The 20,491-nt window shown below is 45.3% G+C and overlaps 1 protein-coding gene across 6 annotated transcripts in view; it reads left to right on the top strand.

Moving 5' to 3' along the window:
* The window catches only part of USP32 (ubiquitin specific peptidase 32), a 209,095-nt gene that overhangs the window by 179,077 nt on the left and 9,527 nt on the right, over positions 1-20,491 (top strand). For 3 of the 6 annotated variants that reach the window (XM_026682756.2, XM_026682758.2, XM_026682760.2), the window contains exons 21-29: positions 2,862-2,967; positions 4,783-4,956; positions 7,453-7,627; positions 9,662-9,813; positions 11,207-11,321; positions 12,601-12,803; positions 14,981-15,165; positions 17,695-17,781; positions 19,033-19,153. In XM_026682756.2, coding sequence (XP_026538541.2) covers positions 2,862-2,967; positions 4,783-4,956; positions 7,453-7,627; positions 9,662-9,813; positions 11,207-11,321; positions 12,601-12,803; positions 14,981-15,165; positions 17,695-17,781; positions 19,033-19,153 — 1,318 coding nt within the window. Of the gene's footprint in view, positions 1-2,861; positions 2,968-4,782; positions 4,957-7,452; positions 7,628-9,661; positions 9,814-11,206; positions 11,322-12,594; positions 12,804-14,980; positions 15,166-17,694; positions 17,782-19,032; positions 19,154-20,491 lie in introns of all 6 variants that reach the window. The other 3 variants (XM_026682757.2, XM_026682755.2, XM_026682759.2) reach the window with 1 other exon arrangement.

Consider the following 20,491-nt stretch of genomic DNA (forward strand, 5'->3'; position numbering starts at 1 on the left):
GAAATCACAGTCACATCACTGTGGGACCCTGCAAACGGCCATAAATGCGGGTTGGGTGCCCAAAATGTGGTCATATGATTATAGGGGGAGGGGCTGTCAAAACCGGTCATAGGTACCTTTTGCAGGGATCCGTCATAACTTCAAACCGTTTGCTAAGCAGCTGGTCGTAAGTCGAGGACTACCTGTATTGTAAAGCGATCCAAATAGTGAGAACAAACACACTAGAAATAGGAAGGGCTGCCACTGTTTCCTGCTGATTTCTTGGTTCTAATAACAACATTATTGCTTGCCTAGTTTTTATGCACACTGGGAAGGATTGCAGGTTCTCTGCCTGAGAGGCTGGCAAATCACTCAAACAAACAAACACATTAAAAATATTATCCCTGCAGGTAGACATCTAGCCTTTATCTCATTTAATATTTTTATTGAATTATCAAATAAAATAAGATACAAACTACAAAAATAAATAGGGAGGAAGAGACGACCTTCTCTGCATCTAAAAATATTAAGGCAGCCTGTTTCTCATTATGATATTATAAGTATTCCATAATATTTAAGACAAGCCCTCACATTATCTCTTAGCTGTCTTTTCGGCAGAAAGCCTGCTTGGACTTCATGTATATAAAATCTTTTTGTCAGAATGGCAGTGAAGAGTTTCTAATCTTTGTTTAATAATGAAATTGGCCTATAATTCTTTGTAACATCTTGACCCTCCTTTGGGAGCGACACAGTGTTGGCTTTTTCCACGTCTGGGGTACATTTCCCCCCTGTAGTATATCATTCATCGTGTCCTTTAGTGGTTGAAGAAGTTCCTCCTTGAAGCACTTACAGTATCGGCTTGTGAGACCACCTGGGCCTGGGGCTTTGCCTGGCCTCATTTTTTTAATGGCTTCTGATATCTCAGAGGCAGTTATCGGATCGTTCATAAGTTGTATCTGGGTTTGTGATAGCTTAGGCAACTTTTATTATTACCTTTATTGTCAGAGTACAACCTGCGTACAATGAGATTGGCTGAGCCTCTCTTTGCGCACCCCTCCCACCACAACTCACAGTGAGGACAAAAGTCCCTAACCCAGTCCCAATCTTATTACACTGTTTTTGCCTTAAAAGATGTTCATCCATTTTAACCCATCTATCTCCTGTCTTTTATACGAATTCAGATAGAAATGATGAAAGGACTTTTTAATAAGTTCATTACATCTAGCCTTTATAAGAGGAGATTCAGTGGAACCTTTGTCCTGCCTACATTTAGGGAGCAATTTAGTGGCCCGCCAGCGACTGACGGAGCTAGCAGCAAAGTCGGACAGTAGCGAGGAGGTTGGGGAGGAACCTGGGCCAGTCTTGGAGACTGAGGAGGGCTCAGACAAGGGCTCTGCATCGGAGGCAGGGATGGGGCCAGGGCAGGCTAGCAGCCATCAGCCGCCTTCAGGCTCAGAACAGCAGTGAGGCGGGGGAGCTTCTGGAAATGGTTCCCATCCTGTGCATGCGCAGGGCTATCAGAAGACAAGAACAATTGAGAAAGCAGGGTCGACTCAGGAGTAAGGCCACACCTCGGAGATGATCAGCCCCTCCCATAGGACATAAAAGAGGAGCAAACGGGATGTGAGCTTTTGCAGGAAGCAATTAGTTTGTCTGGTCAATTCAAGCTTTGAAAAGTTCTGTTTGACTCTGTGGCAAGTTTGGCCTTGCCCTGCGTTTGGCAATTAGTTCTCTGGCAGCATTCCAAGTGCGATAAGGTGGGTGTTTATAAACGTTCTCCTGAAAGCGGGTGGGATTCTACCAGTTCGCACCTATTCACTAGAACCGGTTGTTAACATTCTAAGCAGTTCGGAGAATTGGTTGTTAGAAGAAATTACTGGCCTAATCCTGTAAGGAAGGCAGGAAGGAAACATTCTGGTGTTGCTTACAGAAACTGCCTCTCCGTTAACCATTATTACATTCTTGGCAGGACTAGACTTCCTGTCTCTGGAACGTCTCTGGAGTTTTTTTCCCTTCCTTTGCTGGTACTTTGCTTGTGTGGAGTGACCATTCAAAGTTACAATGGCACTGAAAAAGTGACTTATGACCATTTTTCACACTTACAACTGTTGCAGCATCCCCCACAGTCATAAGAGGCCAGGCGAGGAGATGCATACCTCGATGTGAGTGATATTGAGTTGGCCACGCCCAGTCAGTCACATGACCACCAAGCCATGCCCACCAACTAAGCCACACCCACAGAACCGGTTGTTAAAAAATTTGAATCCCACCCCTGCCTGAAAGACTGTTTGTGAAACCTTGCAGGCTGTGAATGAACGTAATTCACAGCCGTGGAAATAAAAGAGATTTTGCCAGAACTAAGATTGTGTTCTATGCTTTCTAAGGAAGCCTAGGTCAGAACACCCTCTGCCGTCTGAGGTTATATACAGATAGTCCTTGATTTACGACAGTTGGATAATGATGGTTCAAACTTACAGCAGCACTGAAAAGACTAGTTCTTGCACTCAGGACTCTCACGGTATCCTCATGGACACACGGTCAGTAATGTGGGTGCCTTTTGCAACCACGTGTATTTATGACAAGTTTGCCCCATCACAATGGATCACCCTTTGCCACCTTCTCAGAGGGCTTCTAACAACCAGACTCAGTGGAGAAGTTGGATGTACATAACAATCACAGTGATTTGATTAACGACATGGGGGGGGAAAAGGTCTTAAACCCTGGTGTGGCTCACTTAACGGCCATATCATTTCACGATGGAAGTCCTAGTTCCTTCCCATTGGGCTTGTAAGACAAGGTCTACCTCTTTTCAAAATCCCATCTACTCATTCCTAAGTAGCCCAACAGGTAATTGATGGAACGAATTCTGTTCTAAATTCCAGGACAAATCCAATAGGAATGAAGGGGCATATGGCTAAATGCTACGGGGATTTGATTCAAGAACTGTGGAGCGGAACCCAAAAGAACATTGCTCCTCTGAAGTTGAGGGTAAGCCCCTGCAAGCGTTTCTTATTCCATTGCAGCTTCATTCTGAAATGGGGAATTTTAGAAAAACCACGTATTTCTTGACATGTACAGGCCTGAAAGTGAGTCACCTCATAATGGAATTTCCAATCAATTTCAAAAGTCCCCCATTTCCTGGGAGGCGGTATGGGACAAGCTTTGCTAGATATTCGTTTCCCATGGATCTGAGCAGCAGGGAAGAGTAATTAGCACCCAGGTGGGATCTGGGCTACAAAGTCTACCTTCCTGAAATGATTTTACCTTAGTAGATGGGGGAGCACACAGACGTGGTAACTGCTTCCTTGAAGTCATTCCACCGATTGTGTCACAGCAATCACCTGTGGCACTATTAAATGTTTTTTTTAAATGTGACATTGAATAAGTCTTAAGGGAGAAGAGGGGTCTAACGGTTAGGGTGCTAGATGTCAGCCAAATCTCCAGCATGGGTTTCTGCATCGTGCTTGCTCTTGGCTGCCATAAAAACAGGTAAGTGGTCATGGGCATTTGAGATGGGGAAGCTAGTGTAGTAGTCCCATAAGAACTAGAAGGGGGGTTTGCACTGATGAATTATGGCGCTGCTGAGTGGAGTTGTTTATACTCAGTCAAGGCCAACTGTCCGGAGGCTCCAGGTGCAAGAAATACCTGCAGAGGAGAGGAGCTTTCCCATAACATCATACTGGATGTTGATTGGACTCTCAGTGCTGGACCCTGGTGGGAGGGATTTGGGGAGCCTTTCCGTGTGTAACTTTGGCGTGTTTTGAATAAGATCTTGCCTTGCTTTCCCTGTTTATCATTTCAAAATTAGTAAAAGTACCTCTTCTCTAATCCAATGGAGTTAGGGGTTTTCTTTCTTGAGTTTTGAATGGAGGCAGGCCTGAGACTAGGCTTGTCAACCAGAAGGTTGGCAGTTCAAGACCCAAGCACTGTGTGACAGGGTGAGTTCTCGTCCCAGCTCCTAGCAGTTCGAAAGCATGCAAATACGAGTAGATAAATAGGTACCACTGAAACAGGGTGGAAAATTACCAGAAAAGTATTCTTCTCATTAGCAGAAGTTCCTTAGCTTATATCGCAGACATTATAGACGTTGCTTAATATGATATTGTGAAAATCAGGAAATCTGCTGAATCTAAGTGTTATGACCTATGAACTAGATATTTTCTGTGAGCAGCTAAATGGCAAGAGTGTCAAGGGTGGGTATGGAAAATAACAGATGGTGTAAGATAAGCACGTATATGCTGAATTGTGCAAAATGCCTAATTAGACTTACTTCCCCCTTTTGTAGTACATATGTTATGGTATAGCCTGAGAAGAAAAAAAACGTCCTGGGAAAATCTGAGATTGTGAGCTGCATAAAAGCAACCCCTCAGGAATAGCTGGGGGTTCAGAATTTGCCATGCTAATGCTCTGAACCTTTTGAGCAAATAAGCCTGTATTCTCTTACCCTTCGTGGTCTTTGTGTCCTGATTTGAATGCAAGATCTGCTGCAACACCACTTCAGTGGGAAGGTAACAGCATTCCGTGTGCCTTGGTGCATAGTCGCATAACCATGGAAGCATCTTCGGACAACGGTAGCTCCCTTGGCTCTGAATCAGAGATGAAGACCGCCCCTTAGACTGGACAGGGAAAACCTTTACCCTTCTCTTTACCTTTGAATAAGGCGCAGTTGGTTGATCTCACCCATAATGTTAAGCCATGATTTACTCAAGGGTAGTGCCTTGAGCATTGTGCAATTAACTCGGCCAAGGTGAGAATTCCCTCACTGTTCTTAACACCCATTGGGCCCGCTTTGCTTTGTTACAGTGGACTATAGCTAAATATGCCCCGAGGTTTAATGGCTTCCAGCAGCAAGATTCTCAGGAACTCTTAGCTTTTCTCCTGGACGGGCTCCATGAGGACCTGAATCGAGTCCATGATAAGCCGTACGTTGAGCTGAAGGACAGCGATGGCCGTCCGGATTGGGAGGTGGCGGCAGAGGTGAGTGACTTTGGGCCAACGCACGGCTCTCTCTCTCTGATTTTGAATGCAGATTTTGTTCTTCTTCATGTTGAGGATTCTCTGAAATACTGTTTTTATAGGACTTTATTCTTATTCTATACGTTGTTTTGTATAGTTTTATGATTTTTAACATTGGAAACCACCCAAAGTCACTTTGTGATGAGATGGATGGGAAAGGGGGAAAAAAGGAAAGGAAAGAAAGGAAAATATAGGAAGGAAAGGAAAGGAAAAGAAAGGAAAATATAGGAAGGAAAGGAAAGGAAAGGAAAGGAAAGGAAAGGAAAGGAAAGGAAAGGAAAGGAAAGGAAAGGAAATATAGGAAGGAAAGGAAAGGAAAATATGGGAAGGGAAGGGAAGGGAAGGAAAGGAAAGGAAAGGAAAGAAGAAAGGAAGGAAAGGAGGAAGGAAAGCAAAGAAAATATGGAAGGGAAGGGAAGAAGAGAGAAAAGAAAAGAAAGGAAGGAAGGAAAGGAGAGAAAGAAAGAAGGAAAGAAAATAAGAAAGAAAGAAAGAAGAAAGAAAATATAGGAAAGAAAGAAAGAAAGAAGGAGAAAGAGAAAGAAAGAGAGAAAGAGAGAGAGAGAGAGAAAAGTAACTTTCATTATCTCAAAGAATGAAAGCCTCAAGCTCACATGGTCAACCAGTAGGTCCACCAATCATCCCAAAACAGCAGGATTCCCTACAGAGAATGATAGCCCAGAGGAAGATAGCTTCTTCAAGTATGAACATCATGTGGCCGAGTTAAAAAAAAAAAACACCAAAATTTTGCACCTAAAAAAATTAAGCCTGTCACGAAATGTTCCCTTTGTCACTGACATGCCGGTTTCCTACAAGTAAGGACAGGCTACTGGTGGTGGCAATATCCCTCTTTATTTTCCATACTCTACGAAATGGTCTTCCATCACAAGGGCCACCCCTCTGCAATCCGAAGCAACCTAAGCCTGAGCGATTGGCCCTCTTCACTGAGAAGAGGTTTTCCAAATAGATGAACGTCTGATAGCACCCAATCTCACACTATCTTCTAAAGCTGTGCTGGCTGGGGAATTCTGGGAGTTGAAGTCCACAAGTCTTAAGGTTGTCAAGGTTGGAGACCCCTGTTCTAAAGCAGGGGTGTCAAATTGGATTTCTTCGAGGACTGGATCGGCGTTGTAATTCTCTTCCGCAGACCGACCCCGGGGGAGGGGGGGGCAGTGGTGTGTTTCAAAAGTTTTTCCTACCGGTTTGGAGCTTGCTTTGCATGCGCATGTGCCAATCGCGCACTTTGCACACACATGGGCAGCGCTCAAACCCTCTGAATCAAAGCTGGTGAGCTGCGCAGGCGCGCCTATTGCGCGCATGCCAGGTGTGCAAACTGCGTGTGTGCAGGGCTCAAAGACTGCCCTTCCCTGGTGAGCTGTGCTATTTTTTTAGCTCAGCTGAGGTGTGGCAATCCCTTCTGCCATGCGAATCAGCTAAGCTAATAAACAGCAGAATATACAAGAGGTGAGAGGTAAGAGCAGGGGCAGGTGGGCAGGGCCAGTCAAAATTTTCCCTACCTCCAAACCTGTCAAAATTTCCCCAACCGCTATGCCAGGACTGGGCAGAACCAGCTGAATACCACCACTGGGGAAGGAGGAAGGGATGGATGCGTCCTGCAGCATTCTGCTTGCCAAAACGGGTGGTGGTGTGTGTGTGCCCCATTTTCAGCCTGGATGGCCTCCTGCAGCACTTTGCCAGCCAAAACGGGGCACAGGAGGACATGTGCAGCCCACTCCGCCCTGTTTTGGCTCCCAGAGGCACCGCAGGCCAGTCCTTTGCTATTTCCAGGCCAGCTGAGTGGGCCGCATCCAGGGGTGGGATTCTACAGATTCGTACCTATTTGCTAGAACCGGTTGTTAACATTCTAAGCAGTTTGGAGAACCAGTTGTTAGAAAAAATTACTGGCCTAATCCTGTAAGGAAGGCAGGAAGGAAACATTCTGGTCTTGCTTAGAGAAACTGCCTCTCCATTAACCTTTATTACATTCTTGGCAGGACTAGACTTCCTGTCTCTGGAACTTCTCTGGAGTTTTTTTTTTCCTCCTTTGCTGGTACTTTGCTTGTGTGGAGTGACCATTTAAAGTTACAATGGCACTGAAAAAAAGTGACTTATGACCATTTTTCACACTTACGACTGTTGCAGCATCCCCACAGTCATGAGAGGCCAGGCGAGGAGATGCGTGCCTCGATGTGAGTGATATTGAGTTGGCCACGCCCAGCTAGTCACATGACCACCAAGCCACGCCCACCCAGTCACATGACCACCAAGCCACGCCACCGCCCACCACTCACAGAACTGGTTGTTAAAAATTTGAATCCCACCCCTGGCCGCATCCGGCCCGCAGGCCTTGAGTTCGACACCCCTGTTCTGAAGTATTCAGCTGCACCTTTTTGTTCAGGCCGCTCAGTTTTCTGCAAAGGTTTTGTTTGATTTGATCTCCCTTTCCTTTTGTTTCAGGCCTGGGAGAACCATTTGAGAAGGAACCGCTCGATTGTGGTCGACCTCTTCCACGGGCAGCTGAGGTCCCAGGTGAAATGCAAGACCTGTGGACACATCAGTGTCCGTTTCGACCCTTTTAATTTCTTATCGCTGCCTCTTCCAATGGACAGTTACATGCACATAGAAATAATAGGTGAGTGAGGAATCTTGAGTCACTGTCCTTGGTGTGGTTGTTTGGGGGGGGGAGGGAAATGGGCTCCATTTTGGAAGTTGGAAAATACCAAGAATTGGGCAGCTCTTTCCAGCTGGGATGTTCCAAATTCAATTCAACCAGAATAGAGCTGGAAGGGACCTTAGAGGTCTTCTAGTCCAACCCCCTGCTCAAGCAGGAAAACCTATACCATTTCAGACAAGTCTCTGTCCAGTCTCTTCTTAAGATCCTCCAGTGATGGAGCACCCACAACTTCTGTCCACTGGTTAATTGTCCTCGCTGTTCGGCTGTTTCTCCTTAATTCCAGGTTGCTTCTCTCTTTGGTTAGTTTCCATTCGTTGCTTCTTATCCAGCCTTCTGGTGCTTTGGAAAATAGCCTGACCCCCTTCCTCCTCTCTTTGGCAGCCCCTCAAATATTGGAAGACTGCTCTCATGTCTCCCGTGGTCCTTCTCTTCCCTAAACTAGCCAGGCCCAGTTTCTGCAGCTGTTCATCATATGTTTTAGCCTCCAGTCCGCTCATCATCCTGGGTTGCTCTTCTCTGCACTCTTTCTAGAGTTTCAATATCTTTTTATGGTGTGGTGACCAAAACTGGATGCAGGTGTGGTCTTACTAAGGCTTTATAGAGTGGTCTTAGCATCGCACTTGATCTCTCTGTTAAGCCTGGATTCCCCAACGGGTGTAAAGGAAAACAAGCTAAACAGAACGTGCAGCGAAGTCAGATAGGAAGACAGGTAAATGTGTGAGATAAGTTTTCTAGTTAAATATCAACACTCCTTCTTCGGCAAGAACGCAGTCATCAATCCATCCAGTAATTAGGGATCTTCAAGCCAGAGAGAGCGAGCTTCAATTGCCTCGCTTCTTATATAGTGCTTTTACAACCACACCCTTAATTACATTCTTGCAGTTAAAGTTACACACACTTTAACTAACAAACCATGATACCATATTTATTATTTTTTACCCAAACCAGTTAGGGTAAACAATGTTATCCCTAACACTCTCTGTTAATGCAACTTAGGATTGCATTGGCTTTTTGGGCTGCCGCCACGCGCTATTGGCTCATACTTTTGAAAGGTACTTAAACACTGAAAACCTATGGAAACTTCTTTATATCAGCCCATCTCACCTGATCAGGCAGGGAAGGTATGTTGCAGACCCTGTCAGTTTAGGAATTCGGACGGAGGGGTCCAGGGAGAGAGCCTCCATTGCTGTTGTCCCTTCCCTGTGGAATACTTCCCCCACTGCTCCGAGGAGGCAGGACCCCATTCCCCTGGCCTTCCAGAAAGGCGTGAAAACATGGTTCTGTGGCCTTGTATGGGAAATGCAGAGAAACACAGAGCCATGGGCTGGTTGGAACCCTAAAAGGCCTCTTTTTGCCTTTCAATTAATTTTTAACATTGCCTTTAAACCAGGGGTCCCCAACCACCGGTCCCCGGACCGGTACCGGTCCGTGGATCATTTTTTACCGGGCCACAAAGCTTGGGTGCCGCCATCTTGTTTCGACAGCACTTCCAGGTTTTCGGTTGCTTCCGGGTTTTCGGTTGGAAAGTGCTTCCGGGTTTTCAGTTGGAAAGTGGCGTTTGGGTGCTCGCGCCTTAGTTTCGTCGAAAGGGGGGGGCGGCTTCGAACGAAGAGCCGTCCCGATGGCGGTGGAGTCTCGCGTTACTCAGGTACCGGTCCGTGGAAGAATAAATAATCGTGAAACCGGTCCCTGGTTCAAAAAAGGTTGGGGGCCACTGCTTTAAACCATCTTGCCTCTTTTTAAAATTTAACTTTTCTATCCTGTTATTTATTATTGTTTATTTATTTATTTTTATTTACTGTTTTTTTTTTCCTCTTTTAATTTTTTACCGTAGTCTACCCAGGGTCTGTGAGAGAAGATGGGCGGTTCCAAAATGCGATCAATAAATAAAACTAAATAAATAAAGTGAAAAAACTTCTAAAAACACGCCCTTTTCTCTCTTTGTCTCTGCCCCTCCTTACCTTTTTTTTCTTTTTTCTTTTCTTCTTCAAGTAACTAAGCTAGACGGCACGACTCCCGTCCGATACGGACTCAGGCTGAATATGGACGAGAAATACTCTGACTTGAAGAAGCACCTGAGTGAACTCTGTGCCCTGAAGCCCGACCAGATCCTGCTTGCGGAAGTACACAGCTCGAACATAAAGGTGATCACGCATCTGCAACTGAATGTAAACATTGACCATCCTCAGTCAAATGTATATTTCAATGAAACCCTAAGGCAGTGGTGGCTAACCTTTTTGGGCTCCTGTGCCAAAAATTGTGTGTGTGCTTGCACACTTGCACTTGCGTGCCAGCACCTAGAAGGCAATGCGCGCGCCCCCCCCACATCCCCTACGCATGCGTGCTCAATCCACCCACCCACCCCGCCGCCCCCTTACCTGCACTGCACCTCACAGCTGATTTTCGGCCGGTGATTGTCACTTCCTGTTTTTCCAAAAAAAAACGGAAGTGAAAAACGGGGCTAGATTTCGGCCTACAAAGCTTGTAGAAGCCTGCAGAAGCCTTCCCCAAGCCTTTGGGAGGCCGAAAAAGGTCTCAAACTGGCCAAAAAACAGCCGTGAGGCTCGCACATGTGCAGTAAGGTAAGTTTGCCTGCAGCTGGCGTGTCGGCACAAATGGCTCTGCGTGCCACCTGTGGCACGTGTGCCATAGGTTCGCCATCACGGCCCTAAGGAGACAGGAGGGGACACAGCTCCTATATGAAGGGAGGAGGGGGGAACTGAAAATGTATTTGTCTCCTACAAACCTTGAAGCCGCCCTCCTCCTGTTTTTTCCACAACAACATCCCTGTGAGCTGGGTTGTGTCTTGAGAAAGAGAGTGGCTGGCCCAAAGTTACCTATCCAACTTTCACGCCTAAGGCAGGGCTAGAACTCCCAGTTGCCTGGTGATTGGCTCAGAGTCACTCAGCTGGATTCATGCCTAAGGCAAGATTAGAACTCCTTGTCTCCTAGTGATCCAAGTCACCCTAAGGCAGGACTAGAACTCACAGACTCCTGGTGATTGGCCTAAAGCTGGATTTGATGTCCAAGGTAGAACTAGAACTCACGACCTCCTGCTTTCCAGCTTGGTGCCTTAACATAAGGGATTCTAACCACAGGATTTCACTATCCTGCAGTTTACAAGAAGATCCAGCTGACGGGAGAATTGCAGAAGGACAGGGGAGCCCATCTGACACAGCCACATCTGTTGTCTCGACAGGCGAGTGTGTAATGAGCTCCCAGGATAACCCTCCTTGATACAACCCGTCAGATCTAAAGACAGGCTGGGCACATCGAGGCAGACGTCTCTCTTTAAATTCAAGTTTGCAATTCTCCCGTCAGCTGCTTCTGCTCTTTTGAAAACAGCTTTCCCTTCTCCCCTGGGTTTCAGATACCGACGGAAAAGCGTTCTCTTTTGCTGTCGGTCGGAGCACCGAATCCCTCAGCTTCCCCTACGGCTCTCTGAAGTGTCATCTTAATTATTAATCGCTCCTGGCTTTAATCTTTTTTTTTGTTGCTGCTGTTATTTCTCCCTCCCCTCCTCCCTGTTTTCCAAAGAACTTTCCACAAGACAACCAAAAAGTCCGGCATTCAACGACTGCTTCTTTGTGCGCCTTCGAAGTACCGATTCCCGGCTCTCCCACTTCGGCTTCTTCAAGCCCCTTGCAAACAGGTAAGGAGGAAAGGCCTTGATTCCTCTCCCCGCCCCCCTCCTCATCCCTCAAAAGTATGGGAGTTTTGTCTGACAAATTGGCAACGTTGCTTTTACTGTTGCTTGGCATTGGGAGTGAAAGTGAGCGCTCTTAACTTTCACTCCCTACTGAATTGCTTAATGCTGAGTAAAATGCAGGAAGGATGTGAACTGACTGGCATAAAAGTTCCTACGTGAAGATATCCTCTTCATGTTTCTCTCAACCAATGGCCCTGCCATCGAAAACCAACTTTTCCCTTCCCCTTCCCCTTCTCCTTTCCCATCTCCTTTTTCTCCATCTTTTTCTCTCCATCTCCTCCTCCCCTTCCTTCTTCTCCCTTTCTCCCCTTCCTCCTCCCTTTTCTCCATCTCAAACTCTTTCTCCTCTTCCTTCTCCTCTTCCTCTCCTCCTCCTATCCCTTCTTACCCTCCTCTTCCTCCTTCCTCCTTCCTCCTCCATTTTAGCCCTCTTGGAATTGGCACAATCAGTATACAGTTTGTGAAGGAGGAACATGTAAAAAAGACGTTGAGACTCTAGAAAGAGTACAGACAAGAGCAACAAAGATGATTAGGGGACTGGAGGTTGAAACATACAAAGAACGGTTCCTGGAACTGGATGTGTCTAGTCTTATGAAAAGAAGGACTAGGGGTGACATGATAGCAATGTTCCAATATCTGAGGGGCTGCCCCAAAGAAGAGGGAGTCAAGTTATTCTCCAAAGCAGGACAAGAAGCAACGGATGGAAACTAATCAAGGAGAGAAGCAACTTAGAACTAAGGAGAAATTTCCTGACAGACAGAACAATTAATCAGTGGAACAGTTTGCCTCCAGACCTTGGGAATGCTCCAACACTGGAGATTTTAAAGAAGAGATTGGATAACCATTTGTCTGAAGTGGTGTAGGGTTTCCTGCCTAGGCAGAGGGTTAGACTAGAAGACCTCCAAGGTCCCTTCCAACTCTGTTATTCTAAATTCAAATTCTAAAACGTTCAACAAATACTTGCTGCAGAATCTGGAGAACTAACTCAGTCTTCCTCACATACTGTTTCATTCTATGCTGGAGAAGCCCAGCATAGGATAAGACAATATGTGAGGAAGATTGAAATAGTTTGTTCTCGTTTTACAGCTTAGTTAAAGAAAATGGATCTCCTTAACGAAGGCGCAAGAAACTTTGCCCAGCTAAGGATCGAAAACGACCCTTAAGTGAAGATCTTCATACCAGGACATATTTTGATGACAGCCTCTTTGTGCTTGAGTTTTAGATTTTTACCGTGGACAGTCGACCAACGGGGTGATCAGCTGCCTGATGAATGGGGACCTCCCACGGTCAACCTTGATCCCAAATGGAATGCCAAACACAGTGGTGCCCTGCAGGGTGGAGAATGGCGTGACGATGAATGGTCATGTGACCTCACCTTCCGACAGCCCCTTCATAGGCTACATCATTGCGGTCCACAGGAAAATGGTGAGTGGAGAACAAGCCTTGCCCAAACCAGTAAGATGCTTTTGTCTGTTTCACATGAAGCAGCTACAGTCAAACTTTGCAAAGGGCCACCAGCTATTTGGAAAATATATCTGGGGTTCAGACATGAACTGTACCCATGCTGGGACCATTTGCTTGTCCATCTATGGGGTGGACTTCAAAAAAATCCCTCTGTTTGATAGAATGGAATAGGAATAGGAATAGAACAGAACAGAACAGAATAGAATATATGGAGTGGAATGGAATGGAATACAATAGAATAGCAGTTAGAATAATGGAATGGAATGAAATAGAACAGAAGGGAATAGGAATGGAATGGAATGGAACAGAATAGAATAGCAGTTAGAATAATGGAATGGAATGAAATAGAACAGAAGGGAATAGGAATGGAATGGAACAGAATAGAATAGAACAGAATAGAATAGAATTCTTTATTGACCAAGTATGATGGACACACAAGGACTTTGTCTTGGTGCAAATGCTCTCAGTGTACATAAAAAGAAAAGATACATTCATCAAGAATCATAAGGTACAGCACTTAATGATATTCATAGGGTACAAATAAGCAATCAAATCATACTGGGAATATAAATTGTAAGGATACAAGTGACAAAGTTACAGTCATACAGTCACAAGTGGGAGGGGATGGGTGATAAGGAGTGATGAGAAGTTTAATAGTAATAATAATGCAGACTTTGTAAATAGTTGGACAGTGTTGAGGGAATTATTTATTTAGCAGAGTGATGGCTTTCGGGAAAAATCTGTCCTTGTGTCTAGTTGTTCTGGTGTGCAGTGCTCTATAGCGTCGTTTTGAGGGAAGGAGTTGAAACAGTTTATGTCCGGGATGTGAGGGGTCTGTAAATATTTTCACAGCCCTCTTTTTGACTCCTGCAGTATACAGGTCCTCGATGGAAGGCAGGTTGGTAGTAATCGTTTTTTCTGCAGTCCTAATTATCCTCTGAAGTCTGTGTCTGTCCTGTTGGAGAACCAAAGCAGACAGTTATAGAGGTGCAGATGACAGACTCAATAATTGCTCTGTAGAACCCTTGTCACTAAAGCAGGGATCCCCAACTCCCGGGCTGCTTGTTCGGAACCGGATCGCACAAGCGGTAGGCCGGCGCACACACACACACAGCTCGATTTGCGTTTGCAGTGGGCTGGTGTGTAGGCGTGCGCACAAGCGGTGGGTTGGCACCCTTCCTGCTGGGCTACCAGGCCATAAAAGTTGGGGACCACTGCACTAAAGGCAGGAATAGTCAACGACCCTTGGTTGCGATCACAGTTGGCTGAGTGACTTTGTCCAAAGCTGTTGAGATACTTATTTCCAGACGTCATAGCCAAAATACTGACCCATGGATCCAGTTGCCTTGTGATTTATTTATTTATTATTTGTTTTTTTAATTTATTAAATTTATTAGCTGCCCATCTTACCACAAGAATTGTTTGAGTCAAGGGTATTCTTGTATTCCGAGAAAGGATGCTTTTGTAACAAGAAACTGTTTCTTCAATCTAACCTGCATCTCCAGAGTGCTAAATGGGTGGCCATGAGGTTGAGGATAGGGCTTATCCTTGAAAGGATGGGAGGGGGGGCACAGGAGAAGCACAGCAGGCCTGACTGAAGCCAGATGTTTTACCCAAACCTTCATGTAAGAGGTTTTGGAAATCTCCACTGCATTGCACCTTTTTCTGCTGTGAAAAGTGTTATGGTTATATGGTGTTAAAAAAATCTTGTGGGATGCCAGCTGTTGCAATAAAGCTGCCTTTTGCAGTTGACGGATGGAGATTTTTGTCAATGCCGACGATGTTCAAGTAGCGCTCCAGATGTTTTGGACTACACCCAAGCTGCTTATCGCTATTGGTTCTCATCTTTGTTATCATTGCCACAGTCATTCTATGTCTATTTGCAGGCTTTGTGTTTTGTGATTTTTATTATTATTATTATTATTAAAAGCTTTGAAATTATAAAAGGTATAAAAATGTCAGGCAAAGAGTAGCTGTTAATCACGCTGGGGCCATTTTACTATTTTGTTGTTACGCTTTTAGACACTGCTTGAGAGAGAGAGAGTCCATCCATGATTGTTACAAAAGGAAAGTCTATGAATTGTTCCTAACTATCAAAATACATGTGGGTTTTTCTTCCCCCCCAACATTGAATGCAGATGCGGGCTGAAATGTACTTCCTCTCGTCTCAAAAGAACCGGCCAAGCCTGTTTGGAATGCCTCTGATTGTTCCCTGCACAGTTCACACAAGGAAGAAAGACCTGTATGATGCTGTCTGGATTCAGGTGTCTCGGCTCGCAAGCCCCCTCCCTCCCCAGGAAGCAAGTAACCATGCTCAGGATTGGTGAGTCCAGTGCTGGAATGAGGAACTGCTGAGCTCCTAATAGAGCTGATAGAAGGGAATATTTGTAGGGTTGGAGTCCTTGGAGCTCTCTGAGGTTGGTTGATTTCTCGCAAACGTTTCATTACCCAACTAGGTAACATCATCAGTGCTGGAATGTCAACTCATAAAACATTTCTATGCCTGTTTCAGGGTTGCCACGAACGGAAGTGGGGGTGGGGAGGAAATTTGAAAGAGCAGTGCAGCAGTTTGGAACCAAAAGTGCATTCCATTCATATCTTGCAAAGATTGTAACTAAGCAGCTGGAGTTTCTGCACGCAAATCTCTAATTGGAGAATGTGATTGATGACTCTTGGCTATGAACGTCTTTTCGTTGGAGAACATGAATTATGATGCACCCAAGGAGGTGTGGGGAAACCAGGGTCAAGGGTGACATTGAGTTATGTGTCTCAGAATCGGCCAACATGTTCGCTCCTAATAAATTCTTTATAGTTTTTGAAGCTTGGCTCGAGGCTCATGATTTTATTAGGGTGACTGCCGGAACCCTGATAACAAGAGAGTGGTGTTTTGCCTTTTAGCATGGATAATGTTACCTAGTTGGATAATGAAATGTCTGCAAGACAACTGAGTTCATAGAGCACCAAGGGCTCACTGCACTAATATGGCTGCAGTGTGGTAATTTTGAACATCTCGAGAAGCGAGCCAAGCTGCACAAATGTCAAGAAGAGACCATTTGGCTTATTGGAGTGCAGTGGTGCCTTGGTACACAACTGCTTTGACACTCATCCAAGAGATTGGACTGCCATTTGTCAGAAATGGTGTAGGGTCTCCAACTTATGCGAGGGGGTTGGACTAGATGACCTATAAGGCCCTGTCCAACTCTGATGATCTGTTATCTGTTATTGTCGACTTTGATACTCAACATATTTTGCCTTGAAAGTTTTGTCCCGGTCCTCATTGTTTGTTTGATACTTGATGGACAAGCTAGCATTTGTCAGTATCGGCTATCTTATGATTCACTGCATTATTCTTTATGGGAAAAATTTGTTAGATACTTATCATTTTTGATAATCATCGTACCTTCCAGAACCAGTTAAGATGATTACCAAGGTACCACTATATTGGCCTTCAGCTGACAAATCCAAATTCTCAGTCTTTGAGCTCACTAGGTGGCTTTGGGCTGGTTAAGTCATTTTCAATCTTTATTTAAAGTAGGAGTGGGTGAGAGAGAAAGTACCTTGGGACAATCAGAAGAATGTCTCTTCAATCAGGCCTTTTAACTCAGAAAGGCACATAGGGGAAAATCAGGTAATCTATATATATAAAAGCGAAATATCACTCAAACATCATCACAAAATCTCCAGAACCGTAAAGCCTACAAACTTGAAATTTGGCACTTATGTTCCTCTTGGCTTCTAGGTGCTCACTAAGAAAGGATTTTTCGAAATGACCATCAGAACATTAATATTTCGAACATTAGTATTATTAACACGCTCTGATGCTAAGGAGTTCTACTCCCCCTCCCCACCTGAAAAGAAATCTGTTCCAAATGCAAAACACCAGCAGAGGAGAGGAGTTTCAGTTTCAGTTTCACACCACCAAGCAGCTTCAGTGCAGAACAGTTGAGCTAAGCCCCGCCCAGGCTCCTTGCTGTCTCATTCTTGCTCACACAGCAAATACTGTTTCACTTTCCAAACAGCCCTCAACTCTCTCACACACTGACAGGACACTAGCCTGATGAATACTGATGGATGCTGGTAGGCAGAGGCAGAATTCCCCCCCACCCTTATTTTCCTCCCCAAAAACTAAGCCCGACCACATAGTTTTATGGGTATCGAGTTAGTCCAGGATAAAAATTTTAACTGGTGGTTTGCAAGTAGTCCTCAATTGTCATCCACGATTGGAATTTCCATTGCTAATCAAGGCGTCGTCTGTTCATTGAATCACACCTGACCTTTTTTTTCCCACACTTGTTAAGTGAATCGCTGCAGTTGTTAAGCGAAACATGTGGCCATTAAGCGAATCTGGCTTCCCCCATTGACTGCTTTGTCAGAAGCCGTCTGGGAAAGTCACAAACGGGAATTACGTAGCCCTGGGAGGCTGCGATCATTGTAAATCCGTGCCAATTGCCAAGTGCCCATAGTTTGACTGTAAGGATTCTGTGATGATCCTAAATGCAAGAACTGGTTGTAAATCAGGTTTTTTTCAGTGCCATCGTAACTTCAAAACAGTTGCGAAATGAATGGCTGTAAATTGAGGACCACATGTACCCTATTCAAGGGCTATCTTGGCAGAAAAGAGAAATGTGAAAATATCTTGGTTTGCATCCATCTAGAGGAGGGAGGTCAAACGTCCCACGTGCCAGATGCGTCACATGCTGGCCCTGCCCGGTTTAGCGATTCTTGAACCGAGTCCAAGGATTGCCAATTTCCCAACCCGGCTTAAAAGATCAGTGAGCAATGACAGAAATTAAATCCGAAGAGTCTTAGCACATTAGAAATAACAATGTGCGTGTCTGTGTGTTTTCCTTAGTGACGACAGCTTGGGATATCAGTACCCTTTCACCCTTCGGGTGGTTCAGAAAGATGGCAACTCCTGTGCCTGGTGCCCCTGGTACAGGTGAGTTCTGCTGGGTTTGTCCAGTTCTCCCTCTCTTATGCTCTGTCTTTCAGCCCTCTGTCTGTCTGTATGTCTATCCCTATCATCCATCCATCATCTGTCAGTCTGTCTGTCTATCCGTATCACCCACCCATCTATCTATCTATCTCCATCTATCCATATCATCCATACCTATCTGTCTGTCTGTCTGTCTGTCTGTCTGTCTGTCTGTCTGTCTGTCTGTCTGTCTATCCCTATCATCCATCCATCATCTGTCAGTCTGTCTGTCTATCCGTATCACCCACCCACCCACCCATCTATCTATCTCCATCTATCCATATCATCCATACCTATCTGTCTGTCTGTCTGTCTGTCTGTCTGTCTATCTATCTATCTATCTATCTATCATCTATCCCTATCATTCACCCATCATCTATCTGACTATCTGTCTATCCCTACCATCCATCTATCCATGTATCCACCCACCCACCCATCTAGCTAGTTATCCATCCATCCATCCATCCATCCATCCATCCATCCATCCATCCATCCATCCATCTATCCCTATCATCCATCCATCTATCTGTCTATCTGACTGTCTGTCTATCCCTACCATCTATCCATCCATCCATCCATCCATCCATCCATCCATCCATCCATCCATCCATCCATCCATCCATCCATCTATCTATCCCTACCATCCATCCATCCATCCATCCATTTATTTATCTATCTTACCCATCCTTGTATTAAATTTATATGCCACCCATCTGTATATCAGATGACTCAGTGTGGCTTACCCCACATGGAAAAAAACCTCAACAATATAAAATATAAAACATTAGAACACTATCTATTAAAATTTACAAAAATATAGCTAAGGAAAGAATCAATACATAACAGAGTGGAGGTGGAGTCCTCTTTTAATCCACTAACCACCTCCAGTATTGAACGGACCAGTCAGGGCTCCAGGCCAATCGGCAGAGCCAGGTTTACAGGCCCTTCCGGAAAAGTGGGGGGGCAGATCTCGCCCTGAGGAGTGGGAGCCACAGCAGAAAAGGCTCTTCTCTTGGAGCCCACCAGCCGGTCTTCCTTGACTGATGGGATCCAGAGTTTGCACCTTCTACCCTTATGTCTGCATACAGATCATCCTCGACTTATGACCACAATTGAGCCCAGAATTTCCCCTTGCCACGCAAGAGAGTTTGTCAAGGGCCGAATCCTCCTGAAGTGATATGGTTCACCCTATCTTGCCGTCTGCCTCCTATTTAGGTTTTGCTACGGGTGTAAAATCGATTGCACAGAAGAAAGAGCTCTGATGGGGAACGCAAACCTGGCTGTCGACTGGGATCCCACCGCCCTGCACCTCCGCTACCAGACCTCACAAGAACGGGTAAAGAAACCAAAACCTACGGGATAATCCTAACCCTAACCCTGTTCCTTCTTATGTCCGCATACAGATCATCCTCGACTTATGACCACAATTGAGCCCAGAATTTCCCCTTGCCATGCAAGAGAGTTGTCAAGTGAGTTTTGCCCCGCTTTACGGCCATTCTCACCACAGTTCTTTAAGTGAAATCACTGCAGCTGTTAAATTAGTAGCAGGGTTGTTAAGTGAATCATGGACACTTATTGACTTCTCATGTCAGAAGGTCGCCAAAAGGAGATCACACAACCCCAGGACACTGCAACCGTCGTACAAATACATGCCAGTTGCCAAGCATCTGAATTCTGATCATCTGATCCTAGGAATGCCGCGACAGTCGTAAGTGTGAAAAGCGGTCATCATCAGTCACTTTTTTTCAGTTCCATTGGAACTTTGAATGGTCACTAAACAAGTGGTTGTAAGTCGAGGACTACTTGTATAGGTTTACAGACCACAAAGTGAAATCCAATTGCATCCAATCCTTTATTTCCTTACACCTAACGCACGGACTCTTGCTATAACCTGCTAGATACAGGTAGTCCTCGACTTAGAACACTTCATTTAGTGACTGTTTAACATTACAATGGCACTGAAAAATGGGACTTATGACCATTTTTTTCACCCTTAGGACCGTTGCAGCATCCCCATGGTCACATGATTTACATTCAGATGCTTGACAACTGACTCATGTTTGTGACGGTGGCAATATCCCCGGGGTCCCCTTTTGCGACCTTCCGACAGGCAAAGTCAATAGAAAAACCAAATTCACTTTTAACAACCGCGTTACGAACTTCACAATTGCAGCGATTCCTTTAACAACTGTGGCAAGAAAAGATTGTAAGAGGGGGCCAAATTCACTTCCCAAATGTCTCACTTAGCAACAGAAATGCTGGGCTCCATTGCGGTTGTAAGTCGAGGGTTACCTGTATACCCTGAGAGGTTCTCTCTCCAACCTGGGCAACTTCGTGACTTGTGGACTTCAACTCCCAGGATTCCTCAGCCAGCATGGAATTGAAGTCCACGAGTTGTCAAGTGGCCAAAGTTAAGGGACCTCTGAAATAGGTTTTCCTCACAAAAGGACATGGAGGCTCGGTGGCTAACACGCTGAGCTTGTCGATCAGAAAGGTCGGCGGCTCGAATCCCTCGCGCCGCGTAACGGAGTGAGCTCCCGTGACTTGTCCCATCTTCTGCCAACCTAGCAGTTCGAAAGCACGTAAAAAAAATGCAAGTAGAAAAAATAGGGACCCCTTTGGTGGGAAGGGAACAGCGTTATGTGTGCCTTCAGCGTTTAGTCATGCCGGCCAC

This window comes from Notechis scutatus, chromosome 1, assembly GCF_049901735.1.
Source record: "Notechis scutatus isolate UNSWTSFEM ecotype Mainland chromosome 1, rNotScu1.2, whole genome shotgun sequence".
NCBI classification, from domain to species: domain Eukaryota; kingdom Metazoa; phylum Chordata; class Lepidosauria; order Squamata; family Elapidae; genus Notechis; species Notechis scutatus.